The sequence below is a fragment of the Nomascus leucogenys genome, chromosome 5 (genome assembly GCF_006542625.1).
Source record: "Nomascus leucogenys isolate Asia chromosome 5, Asia_NLE_v1, whole genome shotgun sequence".
Lineage (NCBI taxonomy): Eukaryota > Metazoa > Chordata > Mammalia > Primates > Hylobatidae > Nomascus > Nomascus leucogenys.
In genome coordinates this window covers 63,772,792-63,791,023 of record NC_044385.1, presented here as the reverse complement: position 1 = coordinate 63,791,023, position 18,232 = coordinate 63,772,792, and the positions used below count along the sequence as shown (strand labels likewise).

General features: G+C 46.0%; 1 protein-coding gene and 1 pseudogene across 1 annotated transcript; both read right to left on the bottom strand.

Moving 5' to 3' along the window:
• Window positions 1-7,167: 7,167 nt before the first annotated feature.
• Window positions 7,168-7,644, bottom strand: LOC115835055 (annotated as a pseudogene).
• Window positions 7,645-15,845: 8,201 nt separating this feature from the next.
• On the bottom strand, window positions 15,846-17,734 carry LOC115835174 (gap junction beta-2 protein). Its single transcript, XM_030813276.1, has one exon. The coding sequence runs from the start codon at window positions 17,732-17,734 to the stop codon at window positions 17,054-17,056; it is 681 nt and encodes a 226-aa protein (XP_030669136.1). The 3' UTR covers window positions 15,846-17,053.
• Between the last annotated feature and the right edge of the window lie 498 nt (window positions 17,735-18,232).

Genomic DNA, 18,232 nt, shown 5'->3' with positions numbered 1-18,232 from the left:
TGATGTTGATAAGTTCATTAATATGATTGATGAACTTATAATTCATCAACCCATCAAATGGCCGATGAGCACATCAACAATGCCAAAGGCGCTGGGGTGTGATGGTGAGCTGAGGTGGGGGTCTATCCTCTCTCAACTTACAATCAACAAGATGAGCATTAAACGGGTAAATGCACAAGAAAACATGTACTGTGTTTCACTGAATCTAAAGTACTGTTGATCATAAGACATATCACCATGTATGTACCACTGAAGTAAAAGCCTGACTGTGGTTGTCGGATATCGCCAATTGTAAAGCACGGCTCTCTATTTCAGAGGTGTTAGAATGAGAAAGAATTGTGTGTCTTAGAATCTGTGTGTGTAAGAATTAACTTATAAGTAAGTTAATTACTAATCATGGTGAGTTCTTTAAAGAAAAGGTGTTACAAGAAAGCCCAACAGAAAGCCTTGCTTTAGGATGAGTGACATTTCAGCTGAGGCTCGAAGTGAAGGACAGGGGAGAAGAGTTGGTGGGATGCTGTCTCCAATGGGTGGTGCAGGAGATAGGTGAACAGGGGCGCAGGGGAGGGAGATCAACATGGTGGGGATAGTCAGGGAAACATTGGAGGTGGGAATTGAGCTGCATTTTGAATGACTTGAGGTGGAAAAGGAAGGCCCAAACAAGGGACATAACACTAGCTAAGGCCAAGAGCAAAAGATAATGGGTGAAAAATCCATTTTATAATTCAAGTGGAATCTCAAGAGACTCCAAATAGCCAAAACACCGTTGAAAAGGAGGAACGAAATTAAAGACTCACTCTTCCTGATTTCGAAACATACTACAAAGTGATAGTAATCAACACAGTTTAGTACTGGCATAGAGACAGACATATAGACCAATGGAATACAACACAGAGGCCAGAAATAAACAGTTACATATATGGTCATCTTCCACAAGGGTGCCAAGACCATTCAATGAGGAAAGGACAGTTTTTCAGCAAATAGTGGGGAAAGCTGGATATCCACATGCAAAACAATCAAGTTGGACCCTAATCTTCCTCCATATACAAAAATAAACTCAAAATGAGTAAAAAACCTCAATGTTAGACCCAAAGTAATTCAACTTGTAGAAGAAAACAAAGGGCAAAACTTCACAACATTGGATTTGGCAATGATTTCTTGGTTATGGCACCAAAGCCACAGGCAATAAAAGAAAAAATAGACAAATGGATTTTATGAAAATCAAAAACTTTTATGCTTCAAAGGACACTAAAGAGAGTGAGAAAGCAATCCACGGAATGGGAGAAAATATTTGCAAATCACATATCTGATAAGGAATTAATATCTGGAATATATAGAGAACTCCTAAAACTGAACAATAACAGTATCAACAGAAAACAAGCTGATTCAAAAGTGGGCAAAAGACTTCAGTAGACATTTCTCCAAAGACAGACAAATGACTCATAGGCACATGAAGAGATGCCCAATATCACTAATCCTTAGGGAAATGCAAATCAAAACCGCTATGACAGCCCACCTCACACCCATCAAGATGGCTACTATCAAATAAACCAAAAATAACAAGTGCTGATGAGGTTGTGGAGAAACTGGAGCCTTTGTGTACTGTTAGTGGAAATGTAAAATGGTATAGTTGCTGTGGAGTACTGTATGGTCCTAGCGCTTTCTGGGAAGATGAGTTAATTCTCTCTTCGTTTCAGGGCACACGTGCATGGGTTGTGGGCTGGGAAACTTCCGTTGCTTCTGGGCTTCCTCCCCCATGGCTGCTGGGAGTCTCAGCACTCACTTGCACCCTTGCTCCCGGCTGGCACCCTCGGCCTGCCCTGCTGCTTGCTCAGCGAATTCTACTCGTCCTCACCCAGTGTCCCTCAAGGCTTCCTTCAAACGTCCTCTCCACCAAGGAGCTTTCCCCCGCCACCTGAGGCAGAGGAAACCACTCCTTTCTTGATTCTGCAGATGCAGATTCAACAGACACCTGGCACTGATGGGCACCGAGATGTCCTGTGTGTTCATGGAGTTTATGTTGGGGTTTGGTTGGGGGCACCCCCTGAGCTCCCCTCCACAGTTCAGAATGAAACAAGAAATAGGACAGACAGATAAAAATAAAAATGTCAGCTTCAAAAGCCAGGATAAAGTGACTTGATACCCCTTTCTAAACTAGATAGAATGAACTACCTGCTCACAGCTGTTAGCCTCTTTCTTGGTGGCATAACCTGCCCCAAGCTGCATAACCTGCAGCTTCGGCTGCAGCCAAGGGTGAACCAGGACACCCCACCACCCCCAGGCCTTCAGGCAGTGCCACACTGGAGAGGAGGGCCGAGGGCATCGGGCCTCAAAGGGCCAATTCCATCCCCCAGACTCATGGAAGAGTTATGTCTCTCCTCCTCTAGAGAGGAGGAAATGATGGAGTGAGAGAGAGAGAGAAAGAGAGGGCACACTGAGGTGGAATTCGGCCAGGGCATCCTCATAGAAATATGAAAGCAGGGGTGGGACACCTCCCCCCGCCCCACCCCGGGGCACACCTTACATTGCACGATGGTTGTTTTTCTGTCTCTTTTTTATCTGAATGTACACTTTTGCCAGCAGTAAAAATTGCCATATTTGCTTTTGTGCTCCAGCTATTAAGAGGGGCTTGGAAAGTTCTTGGGAGGTGTTGTTTGCTTAAGTGGAATGGGAAGGGAACAGGACACCTCTTTCCAAAACTTAGGTTTGATGACTCCTGGATTTCACTCTCTGACTGCTTGGGCGAAGGTGGAATGGAGCGCCATCCCCCACCCTCGCACCTGCACGGTGGCATGCTTTCCTCCTACTCCAGGGAATTCCTCGTGGCCTCATGGCCTGGGCTGTTTCTGGCTTCAAGCTCCATGTGGCCTGGCCCCGGCAGTCTGGTCCACCCCTGTACTTGGTGCCCCCGCTGCCCCCTGGCCTCAGCTGGAGAGACGCACCTTGTCTATGCGGGCCTGGCATCTGGAAGGTGGCTGGGCCTCTCGGGCTTGAGCACCATCATCTTAGCTCCAACATGTCATTATTCGTTCCTCACTGACGGCTTTTCTGCTTCCTAATTGGTTGTTGAAGATGAGGCCCCCATGCTCTTTTAAGAAAACCTGTTCTGCCCCAGGCTTGGGTGCAATGGGCACTGACTCAGAGAAGTAGAAAGGCCTGCTGAGTCATCAACACTCCTGCGACACCCTCGCATTTTCATTAATGACGGCCTCCCTGCCACACGTGAATCACTCCAGCCCGAGATCTGAAACCAGGACACACCCCAGGGGCGAGGTGACGCTGAGTGAGCCCAGCTGTGTCCCTTTCATGAGAACTCAGAGCACAGGGCTCTGTGTGCGTGGCCGTCCCCTCCAGAGAGGAGGAAGTAAATGCAGGGATTAGTGGAAGATCATTTCCTTCTATTTGCCTTGGCTTACATCTTTCAGAATTCAAACACCTGCACTGTTGACCCTGCAATGGTGGGATTTTTGGATTCTTCTTCAGTCTGAGTGCTAAAACACTTCCCTCTCATGTGAGCTGTTGTGAAAGTCATCAGCCAGACACCATTCTAAAAACAGAAAATGTGCTTCTCGTATGTTGCATGCTAGTTATTGAAATATTAGGGAATTACATAAAGGTTTTCTGGGGCACATATTCAAACTGAATGATAAAATTGAAGGTCACACAAAGCTAAGGTCTTTCAAATCCTGACCCGATTGGCTCTCTGTTAGCTCTCTGACTGTGAACAAGCTGTCTGGTCCTCTGAAGTGTACTTTGTTCGCCCTGGGTAGGGGCCCTCTGTTTTAATGGTGTTCGGCAGATGAAAACATTTGCAAAGCCAAAGGACAACGAAATCTACAGAAGCCTACCATATGCCAGTGACTCCACCAAATGCTTTCTCTTCTTGGGATCTTCTAAAATTCATCTGAATACTTAAAAACTTATGCAAATGTTGGTTATTAATCTAGGTTTATTACCTTGGGGGAAGTCAGTTAATCTCTTTGAACTCAGTTTCTTTATCTGTGAACCTGAAAGAACACCTTCAAACTCCAAGGGTGGCTGTCAGAATTAACTATAGAGGTGCAGGTATCAGGTGAAAGCTATAAAACAGCTTACAGATCTTAGATATTATGATGGATGGCTATGATACGTTTCTTGAATCACTGCTTGCCAATGAGCTGTACAGTCTTCCTGAAGGGGTCTATCTTTCCACTTTCCAATCTGGGCAGCAACAGTTAATGATAATGTGCCAGGATATCTATGTCTCCTTTTATCCGCTCCAGACTTTAAACACACCCTCTGATTACATCACACTATCAATTTGAAAAAGGGCTCAGAGCCAAAATCAACACTTGTTAGCGAGTTCTCTGGGGCTGCCTCCCATCCTCTGGAGGTGGGGCTCTCGTCTGCAGAAATAGGCACAAGGGTTTTCTATGGTGTTTGTTTGTTTTAAAGACAAAACGTGTTTTGGGATCTTTTATCTTAAGAATCCTAATCGTTGTGAAAGAAACTGAAGTAAGCTACTGTTCAAGTGACTCTCATTCTGCTGTGAATAGTTTCTCCCACGTGAAGTCAGCTCAAGAGACTGTGAATTGCTTCAGCCTACCTGAGACCTGGTACACAGGGAGGCTTCCTAGCCACGGAAGAGGAGAGTGTCTGGAGGAGGAGGAGGAGAGAGGGCCCACACAGGTGACATTCTGGAAAGGGAATGCTGGTTCGAAACTGCCTCACCTAGTTTGCTCCTTGGATGTTCAGGAAAAGCCAGCCCCATCCGCCCCAGTCCGAGGGCCTCACTCACGGAACAAATGAAGCTGAGAAGAGGAGCTTCCCGTTTTCCAGCTGCTGGGGTCATCACTGTCTTCAGGAAGGACCCCGAGAAGCATCGTGTGTTGTTGCAAAGGCCTGCCTTCATCCTGGCCCCCAGGTCCCTCTCCGCTGGCCCTGTCTACTGGATAAGCTGAGGTTGCACGAAGTAGGTCCAGGCCTAATGTGACAGTGAATAATATGGTGTTTGGCCACACAGAGCTGTGTGTAGGTACAACAACCACCATTCTTTTGGTGGCAAAGTAAAAACTGAAGATGTCGTCAAGCGATCTGAACTCTGACGGAGACTGAGCGAGAGACCCTGGCCCAAAACAATCACTCCACGCTGCATGCGCTCTGGGGTAGACAGCTACTGCTCTCAGAGCAGCTGTTTTCAGGCCACAAGGCCGGACCATTGTTCAGTTACCTGGCTTTTGTCTGGTTCAAGCACCTGAGAGGGATCTGGGAAGGTCTTGTCATGTTTCCAGTCCTTTGAGAAACTGCTGCTCAGGGCTCAGGAAAGACGCTGAGCGGGCGGGCACGCGCCCCATGGGGAAGCCTGGCTGAGACGGGAGGTCTGGGGAGCCTCCGTCTTTCTTGCCACCTGGTTGCCGCCCTCCCCTCGGAGACCCCCTCTTTGGAGACACGCCCCAATGTGGCCCCCTCGCGCGGGCACGTGCCGGAAGCAGGGACACATCGTGGAGCCGTGAAGGGCGGTGCCGGCGGCAAAGTCCCTGGCGGGAAGAGCCGTGGGAGAGCGAGAGCCCTGGCTGGGCCCAGAGAACAGTGGGCGCCGCGCCGCCTCCCGCAGGGGCGCAGACGGGACCCTGGCCCCGAGCACAGCCGGGCGGTGAGGACGGACCGCCGCCTGCCGCCCGCGCGCCGCGCCTCCCCAGTCCTCCCTCTCTTCTGGTGCGCCCCGTTTCTTTTCGCCCCGCGGCCACCGCGCCGCCTCCCTCACTCGCGCCCGGATTCTACGGCACCTCCCTGGTGGTCCCAGGTCCTAACAGGGCGGCTGTGCCTCCTCCTCAGCAGAACTTTTGATTTCATCCCTTGTGCGGCAGCAGCTGCTGAGCTCTGTCCGAAACACCCCAAGGCCCCGTGACCGTGCCCAGGCCACGCTGCCCAGCAGCGCCTGCCCTTCCGTGGGGCTGCGCCTTTGAGCCTGGTCGGCCCTGCCAGGCCGGGCCTGACGACACGGCCGCGCCCTGCGCCTCAGCTAGGATGGGCACATGAGTGAGCACCCTAGCACATAAGGCCTCCCTGCGAGCTTCCCTGCAGGATGGAGCCGCTGTCGTCCACTGTAGCTGGCTTAATGAGGCCCCCTTATCCGAGACCTCCCTCGCCTGGATCGTCCCTGCTCCCTGCCAGTGCTCGCTGCATCTTCCACTGGCACGCAGGCATGCAGTTCTGCCCAGGTCTACATCTGTGACCATCCCCTGACACCTCATGGGCGAATCCTCCTCTGCGCCTTCGAGGCCCTCCCTACTCCTCGGCCCTGGCACCCTGGAAGGTCTTCCATGCCGGCTGTCCCCCTGCTCCTTCCCTGGAGTACTTTGCCTCCTCTGGTGACCTCAGCCATCAGGGATGCAAGGACATAGCCCACACGAATATTTCTAGCCTGTGTTTGGCATGAGTTTTAGACAAGCCTTTCTAGCCTGCTTCATTTTCCCACCTTGCAAGCGCTTCTTGCCTCCTACTCAACAAGTTTTAAATCAGCCTATCCTCTCCCCTCATGACACAGATGCGTTGCCCTGGGGCTTTTTTTTTTTTTTTTTTTAGAGGGTTTCACTCTGCCACCCAGGCTGGAGTGCAGTGGCGCAATCATGGCTCACTGCATCCTCAATCTCAATCTCCCTGGGCTCAGGTGATCCTCCCACCTCAGCCTCCTGAGTAGCTGGGACTACAGGCATGAGACATCATGTCTGACTGATTTCTGGACCCATTTTTGTAGAGCTGGAGTTTCGCTATATTGCCCAGGCTGGTCTCAAATTCCTAGGCTCGAGTGATTCTCCCACCTCAGCCTCCCAAAGTACTGAGATTACAGGCATGAGCCATGGTGCCCGGTCTGGGGACTTACTTGTTTTTATTTCCCACTGCACAGATATAAAAATGTAGTCACCTAGGAGTCTTTCCTCTCTCTCTCTCACCCTTTATAACTTATCTATTGACAAGTCATGATTTTTTTGTTATTTAGTTTTTATTTCATAATCATAAACTTAACTCTTCAATCTGGCTAGAAGTGAAGGAGAATAAAAAAATGAAGCTCCAAAAACTTCAGCAAGAGCATGAAAATTATAGGATATTATGAACAAATGGGTGGAAGTGTGCTCTCCTGAGCTACAGAAGGAATGCTCTGGTGATTAAGAGAAACACAAGTCAAATTTATTGGAGTTGTCCACATTTGGCAATGGAGATCTTGCTGGTCTTGCTCTTCCTGGACCCAAAGCGCTCCATGGCTTCCATGATATTCATGCCTCCTTGCACCTTGCAAAGACTGCTGGCCCACCACTCAGTTTTGGCAGTGCAGATGAAAACCTGGGAACCATTTGTGTCGGGTCCAGCATTTGCCATGCACAAGATGCCAGGACCTGAATGCTTCAGGATGAAGTTCTCATCATCAAATTTCTGCCCATAGATGGACTTGCCACCAGTGTCATGATGGCGTGTGAAGTCACCACCCTGGCCCATAAGCCCTGGAATAATTCTGTGAAAGCAGGAGCCCTTATAGCCAAATCCGTTCTCTCCAGACCTCACAGCATGAATGCTTCCTGCTATCTTTGGAACTTTGTCTGCAACTAGCTCAAAAGAGATGTGGCTTAAGGGCTCAGCAATGTCATAAAACATGGCAGAATTGACCATGGCTGGTGGCAGGGGATCCTGGGGACATTGGCAGCTACAAAGCCCATGATTATTGTTAAGATATTTAATATGTATTTTTCCATTTCTGCCACCAAATTTATTTGGCCACATGCTACTGTACTGCCTCAGGGTTATGTTCCTGGAGCGCAGCTCTGACTGTGTGGATTTCCAGCTGCGAAACACTCCAGGGCTTCCCATTGTCCAGCAAGCAAACTCTGTCCTCTCTCTTTCTGCTTAGGGGCCTTCCTTGCTCCACCCTCACTAAGTGAGACTTCTCTCCCCTTCAAGAGTGCGCCCTTCGCTCACTCTCGTCAATGTGAGCTATCTTACCTTCCTTTGCTGTCCTCTCCTGCAAGGTCTGAGAGCCAAGAACCGAGTTCCAGAGGACTTTATAACTCCCCTGGAGCCTCGCTGGACTGAGTTTGTGAGTCTGGAATTATGTGGTGCTCTTTCAGTTAGGCCATCCTTGAATTCACCTGAGTTTTCTCATAAACCTCTGGCCTTTCCTGTGCTATTCTCTGGATGAACAAAATTAAGTCATTTTACAAAATTCTGAACACACATAACTAACACATAGAGTCAAAGTGCTGTACATTTGTAATTTCTAGCCTTTCTTTCTCCTTTGTGACCACATCTTCACTCTCCCAGGCCCATAAACATAGCTATTTTCCCATTCAGAATGAACAGAGTAAGCCAAGAAGAAATCATTAAAACAATAATAGCAACAAAGTGTTTCCCATAAGGACTGATTTCCTGTTTCCCATAAGGACTGATTTTGCTTGCTGCTTCCTAGAGCATTGGAGTATGTTTTTGGGAACCCAAAGGTTGTCAAAGGCTCTGGAGGATGAAAATCCTATGAAAATATTCTCTCTTTGTGACTTTGAATTTTTCCTACCATTTATACAACTAGAAGTTTGCTGGCTGGGGAGAACAAATTCTTCCAAGTTCTTATGTGCTTCTGGATATAGATGATGAGTATTATTAAAACTTCTGCTTCTGTTTGGAATCCGTATTTGAAAACTGCTAGACTAGATTACTAAATGAATTATAATTCATATCAGCTTTGGGAAGTAAGTTGCCAAGGTGCTTAACCACACAGAGATTTAGATTTAGAGAAATATGAGGTTTTCAAAGCTTGACATGGGTGCCTCTTCCTTTTATCACCATTCCTGAGAATACTTTTCTTTTCTTGAGACAGAGTCTCACTCTGTCTCCCACACTGGAGTCCAGTCACTGCAGCCTTAACCTCCCCCGGCTCAGGTGATCCTCCCATCTCAGCCTCCTGAGTAGCTAGGACTACAGGTGGGTTCCACCACACCCAGCTAATTTTTCTGGAGAATAATTTTAATGCATAATATTCTACCTAGTATGAGCTACAGAGAGTACTATAAATTTTTTTGAGATTAGGAAAGGGCAGTTCTAGCACGCCATTTGAATTTGAGGCAGAATAATTTTCTGGTCCTTCTTCCCTAAATAACTTGACCAGACTTGAATGTGATTGTTTTTCACAAGGAAGGGCAAGGCCCAGCTGTGTGCTCAGACCTGTCCTCTTAGTTTAATGTTTATGGTTAATGTGCATGGGCTTAGGAGTTTATTTCAGTGCATTATAGTGCTAATAAAATAGGATAGAGACATTAACAGGGTTTGATGTGTGTCTGAGTTCAGAACACATCTTAACATGCTTGATCGCAATCAGTGTCTTTCAATACAGCCCACCCATTGTCTCTTGTGTTAAAAGAAGATCTTTTTTCACTTTTTTTCATTAAAAATTGTAGTAAATGCACATTTGCACACATATATAACATAAAATTTACCATCTTAACTATTTTTAGGTGTAAGTTCAGTGGCATTAAGTACATTCACACTGCTGTGCGACCATTACCACCACGCGTCTCCAGAACGTTGCCAACTTCCCAAATAGAAGCGCTGTACTCGTTAAACAACTCCCAGTCTCCTCTCCTCCCAGCCCCTGGCAACCACTGCATTCTCTGCCTCTATGAATTGGACTGCTGTGAGTAAGTGGAATTACACATATTTGTCCTTTTGTGTCTGGCTTATTTAACTTAGCATGATGTCCTCAAGTTTCATCCATGTTGTAGCATGTGTCAGAAATTCCTTCCTTTTTAAGGCTGAATAACATTCCATTGCATGGATAGACTACATTTTGCTTCTCTATCCATTCACTGGTGGGCACTTGGGCTCCTTCCACCTCTTGGCTGTTGTGAATAGAGCTGCAATGAACATGGATGTACAAATATCTGTTCACATTGAGATCTCTCTCCTTTGGAAAAGGCAGGGCAAATGCGAAAAAAAATCATGCTTTCCTGATTTATTGTGATTCAAAATTTCCCAAACCTACTTCTTATTTTTGAAAAGTAGATGTCACAATTAGTAAAAATCCTGAAAATTTTGAGTGAAATATGTTAGGTGATTTCCCTTCGTAAGAATATAAAAGAAGTAAAATAAAATGATGCTGAATCTTTAGAGAGCTTCCATGTTTATATTAGATGTTGATTTAAACATTTTTCTAAGTAAGAGATTTTCTCCTCGTGGATGAGTGTCAAGAAATAATCCGACGTCATAGCATTTAGAGTCCTGGAGAGTAAAATTCAAAATCCAAGGGACAGAATAGTTAGAGAAACCTGAGAAAAACCTAAATAAAGACCTGTAAAAAGCTACTAACTACAACCACGAGATTATAGATGTTTGCTCATATTGTTCTCAGTTTGGTTATTATGTTGTTTATGAATGAAAGTAGTGTACGTTTGTGTGAATTTTTGTTTTTAATTTTTTATGAGTGCCCTAACAAAGACCACAAATTGGGAATACAAACTCAGAGCAATGGAAACAGTGACACTTTTGTGGAAGGGTACATGTGGCTGCTCGGGTGGTTATTAACACAGGCTGGTGCCCCTGCCCTGCAATGGGAATCCCCAGGGCATTGGAGGATTCAACCTCTTGCAGTTACCGCTTGTAAGACAGCAGATGGCAGCAGAGAGAGGCTTTGCACATCCCTGCAGGTTCTAGTTTGCACAAAGGGCTTCTGAGAGACCTATCAACCAATTAGAACATCAAGTGGCAAAAAGAGTCCTTGATAAATTATTTCGCTTCTCAAAGAAACTGAAAACGCCAAAGTAATCACTAGTCTCGTTTTTTTTTTTCCTTGCAAAAGCCTGTTATCTTTCATGATTTAGCTTTCATGAAATTGTTCCTGAAGACCCCCAAAAGAAACAATGTCATGGCCCGAACTCTGTTCAGAGACTTTGCTGTGTCTGTCATGTCCAGCTTGCCATGCCCTGTTTTGTAAAGTAACCACCTTATATACACACCTGCTGTCTGCACTGTGACCTCCTTTCAAAATCATCTTTGGTTCTTCAGAGGCCTGGAATCATGCTCTGCCCAAATGAAGATCTCTGTAAATGTGTTTTTGAAATGGCTAATCAAATAATGGATACCCTTAGGTATTTTTGCAAAAACACTTGACAACCTTCCATAATATCCCTACTGTGAGATGGAAACTTGTGAATGAGATGTGGCTAAGTACATTTATCAATAAAACTCCAAACTTGAATCATGTTGGTAAGTGAACTGATGTTAAGCTAGCAGGAAATTGTTGGTGGCATTCCTTATTCAATATTTTTATTGGCTTAAGTGACCATAGAGCAAGCACGCTCATTAAACTGACAGATGACATAAAGTTGGAACGAATTGCTAATAAACTGAAGACAGGGTTCAAAAAGATCTGGATGGACCAGAAGGATGAGCCCAAACCAGCAAGATGAAATGTAACAGGGAAAATGCAAAGCCCTGAATTTAGGTTAGAAGAATGGAGGGGGGCGGCACCTGGGCCACAGAGTGAGACTCCGTCTCAAAAAAAAAATAGAAAGAAAAATGGGGGGAAGGGTAGGCTTTGTGAAAAATGGGAGACAATGCTACTGTCTCTTAACAGGGAGATGGTTCAGTAACATTCGATGGGACATTGTACATTGTTAAAAGAACAAATTCCTATACATGCTGACATGAAAGGATTTCCTTTTTGTTTTTGTTTGTGGGTTTTCTTGTTTGTTTTGTTTTTTTGAGATGGAGTCTCCCTCTGTTGCTCAGGCTGGAGTGCAATGGTGCAGTCTTGGCTCACTGCAACCTCCACCTCCTGGATTCAAGAGATTCTCCTGCCTCAGTCTCCCAAGTAGCTGGGACCACAGGCATGCGCCACCATGCCCAGCTAACTTTTGTATTTTTTTTTAGTAGAGATGGGGTTTCACCATGTTGGCCAGGCTGGTCTCGAACCCCTAACCTCAAGTGATCCACCTGCCTCGGCCTCTCAAAATGCTGGGATTACAGGCATGAGCCACCACACCCGGCCAGACCTAGAAGGATTTCTAAGACATATTACTAAATGGGAAACAATCATAGAAAAAATGATGTAAGAAATGCAAACCAACATGGTCATGTATGTGTTGTGTGTCTATAAGTATTAGTATATTCAATTGCACAGGGGAAGATTGGAAGGATGTAATCCAGATGTTAATACTGAAACTTCCAAGCAGGGGAGTGAAATGAGACTTTCACTTTTGACTTCGTATACTCCTGTATTATTTAAGTGAAAATGTATTTATATATTCTATAATTACAAAAATCACATTGGTTGCCTTTTCATTTTGAAATGAGCAAAAGTGATAGGGCTGTTAAAAAGCTAAGTCACTTGAGCAATAACGTGGTGTCCAGAACAGTGGTTCCATGGCTCAGCCATGTCAGGGGCTGCACTGAGGACAGGGGGCCATCTGACTTCTAGGAGGACACTGTGGACTGGAATATTGTTCCTGCCTTGAGGAGGAGTCTCCCAGCACAGTTATTGCTGCTTGACTGTTAGAGCGTGCGTTTTCTTAGGGAAGTTGAAGGCAGCCTATATCTAATAGGGCGGTATGCAGTAGTTGCTTAATGCTGAATGTGTGAAGGAATGTGGGGCTGTGGAGCAGGAGGATAAAGTCTGAACCTGGACCTGTTGTTCTTAGCTATTCGAAGCTTTCTCAAGTGGAAAATAGACTGACTTTGGGTCCACCAGAGGGCAGAACAAATGCTGGAGGGCAGATGCTAGAATTCCATCTTAAAACCATGACTCCTCAGAGCGGCCCGCGTGGCCTGCGCCATCTGTCCCAGCCACATCCTCCTTGGCCCCCTCTCCCCCTTTCTCGCCCTGACTCTTTGGCATCCTGGCCTTTCCCTCTCACTGGGATGCTTCCCATAGAGACTTGTGTGGTTTGCTGCCCTGTATCTTCCAGATCTCTTAGCAGAGGCCCTCCCTGACCACCCTACGTTAGTTACATTGCAATTTCCCGTTTCCCTCATGACGTCTTATTTTCCTCCATTTAAATTACCTGCAGCAGGTACCACCTACAGGGATCTGTTGAGAGTAGGCCTCCTTCAATGTGAAGCCTGATGTTTTGTTTTGTTCACAGCTACGGCCCCAGCCCCTAACAGTTGGTAGCAGTCAGTAAATATTGCCTGGGAAAATGAATCATTAGCCATGTGCAGAAATGGAACAGTGTCTCACCAAGTTGGGGTTGCCCCGGACCCTGTGAACACTGGGGCAGTTGGGGTGTTCCTACTGTGCTTGTTATTGGCTTCAGGAATCAAATGCACTAGAGAATTCTAGAAGTGCAGTCCACATCCTCCGTGTGGTAGGACCAGCTGCTGTTGGCCTCTGAGCAGGATCTGTTACCCTTCTGAGCAGCGCCTTCCTGTTGCCCTCAGCAGGAATAACACTCTCTGACAGCCTAGGACTTCAGAGCACTGCTGTGAGGTGCAAATGAGGTAATATGGGAAAAGCATTTGGTGAGATGTATGGGAAGTGTAGAGACCCTGACCAGATGAGTCAATGGCCTTCTTTGTTACTCTGTTGACCTTTAATTGCAGAGTCGCATAGCTGTCACCACCTTATCCTTTTGTGCTGCTATATTTGCCCCCAGCCATTCCTCTCCCGGCATATGTGGCTAGACTCACCTGCCTGTGCTGCAGTTACTCCAGGCTTTGTGTAAATGTGCATTTTTTTCCAGCCCCTAGTTTATCAAGTTTTGCTTGAGTCACTTGTATCTGAAATACCATCCGTCACTCTTCCAGGTTGGGATCTGTCTAGTGGAAAACAGATGACAGTCATATGTTACTTAGTGCTTTACTATGTGGAGAACGTTTGCATACATTATCTTATTTCATTGCCACTAAGCTTGGGAAAGATTCAGGAAGCCCATTTTAAGATGAGGACACTGAGGTCAGGGTAAGTGAGTGAGCTTTTACCCACCTCTCAGCTGCTCTCTAGTTGTCAGAGACCAACCCGAGGGGGTGGCTCAGGCCCGACCCCTGCAGCATATTCCTTGGGGCCTCCCAAGTGGGCCCGACCTGCTTACCCCAGCTGTGACTGTCTTTTGACAGGAGGAGGGAGCCGGGAGGCTGCACCCACTGCTCATAAAAAGCAGAGCTTGTCCACGCCGAGGGCTCGGCTGGGTGGGAGGCCGCTTCCACAAGGCTTTTTCTTGCTCCATACAAAGTGCAGACTGATGCTTTGAGATATAGTCTGGATTATCATCTTCAGAGCTCAAGCTCTAATATCCAGGCATGTGACCAGACCTCTCTATCCATTCCTACAAGTGGTCGAGAGTAGCCCATAATTATTTTGGCTCAGTTTTTTAATAGCTTGAGAGTAATAATCTACATAGCTTGTAGAAGTGAATGTACTTGTTTTAAAAGTTCTGTGTTTTTTGATGCTGTTGTTGTTTGAGACAGATCTTGTTGTCGCCTAGGCTGGAGTGCAGTGGCACAATCATAGCTCACTGCAGCATGGACCTCCCAGGTTCAAACAATCTTCCCACCTCAGCCTCCTGAGTAGCTGAGACTACAGGCGCATGTCACCACGCCTGCCTGGCTAACATTTTTATTTTTTGTAGAAACAATGTCTCCCTATATTGCCCAGACTGGTTTTGAACTCCTGGGCTCAAGTGATCCTCTTGTCTCAGCCTCCCGAAGTGTTGGGATTATAGGTGTAAGCCTCTGCACCCAGCTTAAAAATGCAGAGCATTTTGGAAGTCAGGTAGAAACCATTTCCCATTTTCTATTACCTGGGTGATAGTTGATTGGTTTTTGTTCTTTGAAATCCATTTTAAAAGTGTATGGTCCTCTATGAAAATACTTCTAATTATTGATGTGTGAAATGCTCTGAAATCCTTGGATGGAAATCTTGTATCATTTAAGAAGAGAACTGTGGGTGGTGTCTCTGGGAGAGGCTCGTGAGGGCCAGACAAGCCTGTGGGGGTAGCAGGCAGTCACTCCCATGGGGACAGGCTGACCTGGCGGGCTTATTTCCCATGGAAGTGGGCACTGAGGAATAAAAAGCAGTTTCAGGCCAGGTGCAGTGGCCCATGCCTGTAATCCTTGCACTTTAGGAGGCTGAGGCAGGGGGATCCCTTGAGCCCAGGAGTTCGAGACCAGACTGGGCAATATAGTGGGACCTTGTTTCTACAAAAAATGAAAAAATTAGTGGAGCGTGGTGGCACACTCCAGTGGTCCCAGCTACTTGGGACGCTGAGGTGGGAGGATCGCTTGAGCCTGGGAGGCAGAGGTTGCAGTGAGCCAAGGTCATGCTATGAGTGACATTTTGAAGGTCCACTTCTGGGATTCATCCAGGAGATAAATGGGTCATGTCCAGCCAACTCAGCATTCCCCAAGGTACGTTTCCAGTCCGCACACCACATTGTAGACCGATATGCCTCAAAAACCTGGTAGAGGTGGGCACGGGGTTAGGTAGAAATCATCTTCCTCCCTTCCTTCCCCACCGATCTTTCTGGTGACAGAAGCTTTTCTGTAACTGGGGCAGAATGGGGTCAGACACCCTGGCAATTTACCCATTGGTGTTATGGACTATAAAACATTAATATATTTATATAAAAAGTGATAGATGAAATTAAAATTTGCTGTTCTATTAAAACTATATTAGATTTTAAATTATTATAGAGATTATAATGTTTTAAATGTATTTGATACATTACAAAATTATTTTAGTTATAAGTATATCGTTAAAGCTATTCTTTATTATTACAAAATGCTTTTACAATGCTATTCTTGACAACAGGAAAATACGTACCATCACTGAAGTATGTGGAGTACCATTTTTTGGAAACCATGTCAAGCATAATGGCAATATTCAGGTTCGATCTTCCTACAAATCTGCTCAATATTTATCTAAACCTTAGCTTCTATTCTTTTCACGTTATTAGTTATATTTTCACTTAAAAAATTGGAGGCTGAAGGGGTAAGCAAACAAACTTTTGAAGTAGACAAAGCTCATCTTTAATCAACAGAATTTAGAGTCCAGTCTTTACAAATCTGTTCTTAACAACAGAAACTTCTCCCTCCCCTGCCCCATTTTGTCCTCCCCATTAAATGGTACTGTGTCAATAAAATTCCCAAGTGACCTCTTTAAATCAGCGTTCCTTCCGATGCTGGCTACCACAGTCACGGAAAAGGGAGATGTGTTGGACAGGCCTGTCATTACAGGTAGTAGTTGATGGTACATCCAGTTTGTATTTCTTACACAAAATTACATCTAAGTATTTGACATGAGGCCATTTGCTATCATAAACCATCACTAGGAACTTCTAGTCTGTCTCACTCGATTGACTCTACAATGTTAGGTGCTACGACCACAGTGAATACAACAGACAGCCTCTCAGCTGCGCTGCAAAGTATTTATAACCAAAAGACCATATTTCAAATTAAATCATAGTAGCGAATGACATACCATTTACATATCACAATCTGAGCCTCTGAAACAGGGGGAACATATAATGGTATCCAGAACATCTTTACATCAAAATAATCTATCATACTATAAAGTTTTCACTTACAAAAAGTGTAACAGAGTTTAAGGCACTGGTAACTTTGTCCACTGTTAGAGATTAAAACTTCCAAAGCAAATAAAAGAACCAATGTTCACCTTTAATGTGGTGAAAGTTGGCAAAAAGAACCCCAGGAGGACACCCAAACCTTCTCTGTGTCCTCTGTGGAACCTGGCCTTTTTCTCTTGTCCTCAGAGAAAGAAACAAATGCCGATATCCTCTGTTTAAAATATGAAAGTACCTTACACCAATAACCCCTAACGGCCCGGGGTCTCAGTGGAACTAACTTAAGTGAAAGAAAATTAAGACAGGCATAGAATTAGGCCTTTGTTTTGAGGCTTTAGGGGAGCAGAGCTCCATTGTGGCATCTGGAGTTTCACGTGAGGCCTACAGGGGTTTCAAATGGTTGCGTTTAAGATCAGAATCTTTGTGTTGGGAAATGCTGGCGACTGAGCCTTGACAGCTGAGCACAGGTTGCCTCAACCCTCTCATGCTATTTCTTAATCTAACAACTGGGCAATGCGTTAAACTGGCTTTTTTGACTTCCCAGAACAATATCTAATTAGCAAGTAACACAATTCAGTGACATTCAGCAGGATGCAAATTCCAGACACTGCAATCATGAACACTGTGAAGACAGTCTTCTCCGTGGGCCGGGACACAAAGCAGTCCACAGTGTTGGGACAAGGCCAGGCATTGCACTTCACCAGCCGCTGCATGGAGAAGCCGTCGTACATGACGTAGAAGACGTACATGAAGGCGGCTTCGAAGATGACGCGGAAGAAGATGCTGCTCGTGTAGGTCCACCACAGGGAGCCTTCGATGCGGACCTTCTGGGTTTTGATCTCCTCGATGTCCTTAAATTCACTCTTTATCTCTCCCTTGATGAACTTCCTCTTCTTCTCATGTCTCCGGTAGGCCACGTGCATGGCCACTAGGAGCGCTGGCGTGGACACGAAGATCAGCTGCAGGGCCCACAGCCGGATGTGGGAGATGGGGAAGTAGTGATCGTAGCACACATTCTTGCAGCCTGGCTGCAGGGTGTTGCAGACAAAGTCGGCCTGCTCATCTCCCCACACCTCCTTTGCAGCCACAACGAGGATCATAATGCGAAAAATGAAGAGGACGGTGAGCCAGATCTTTCCAATGCTGGTGGAGTGTTTGTTCACACCCCCCAGGATGGTCTGCAGCGTGCCCCAATCCATCTTCTACTCTGGGCGGTTTGCTCTGGAAAAGACGAATGCACACAACACAGGAATCACTAGTTAGGACAGAACAGGGAGACTTCTCTGAGTCTGGGTAAGCAAGCATGCTTAAATCTCTTCCTGAGCAAACACCAACTCTTACACAACCGCACCAAAACAGGTGAAGACAGAACCAACTTAGTTTGTCGTAGGACTAAATGTATAGTTCCCAAACCCTCTTGAGCATGTTTTTAGGTGTTCTCTGATAAAGAGTAGCTTGTTCACCTGAGTAATTCACCCAATCTTTAAACACATCATAAAAATTTGCTGTGTTGGGGAGTGTCATAAAGTACTTGTTAGCTGAAAGGCACTCATGGGTTCTGACCGTACCCCTGCATCCTCTGCAGAGCTTCCTTGGGTCTTCCTGACTCTGCAGAAGTTACTCGGCGTTCAACGGCTGCATCCATTTGCAGTCTCAAGTTTTGGCTGTAACACTGGGGCCGATACTAGCTTGGGCCA

Coding starts and splice junctions, on each gene's coding strand:
- LOC115835174 (XM_030813276.1), bottom strand. CDS start 17,734: ATGGATTGGGGCACGCTGCAGACCATCCTGGGGGGTGTGAACAAACAC.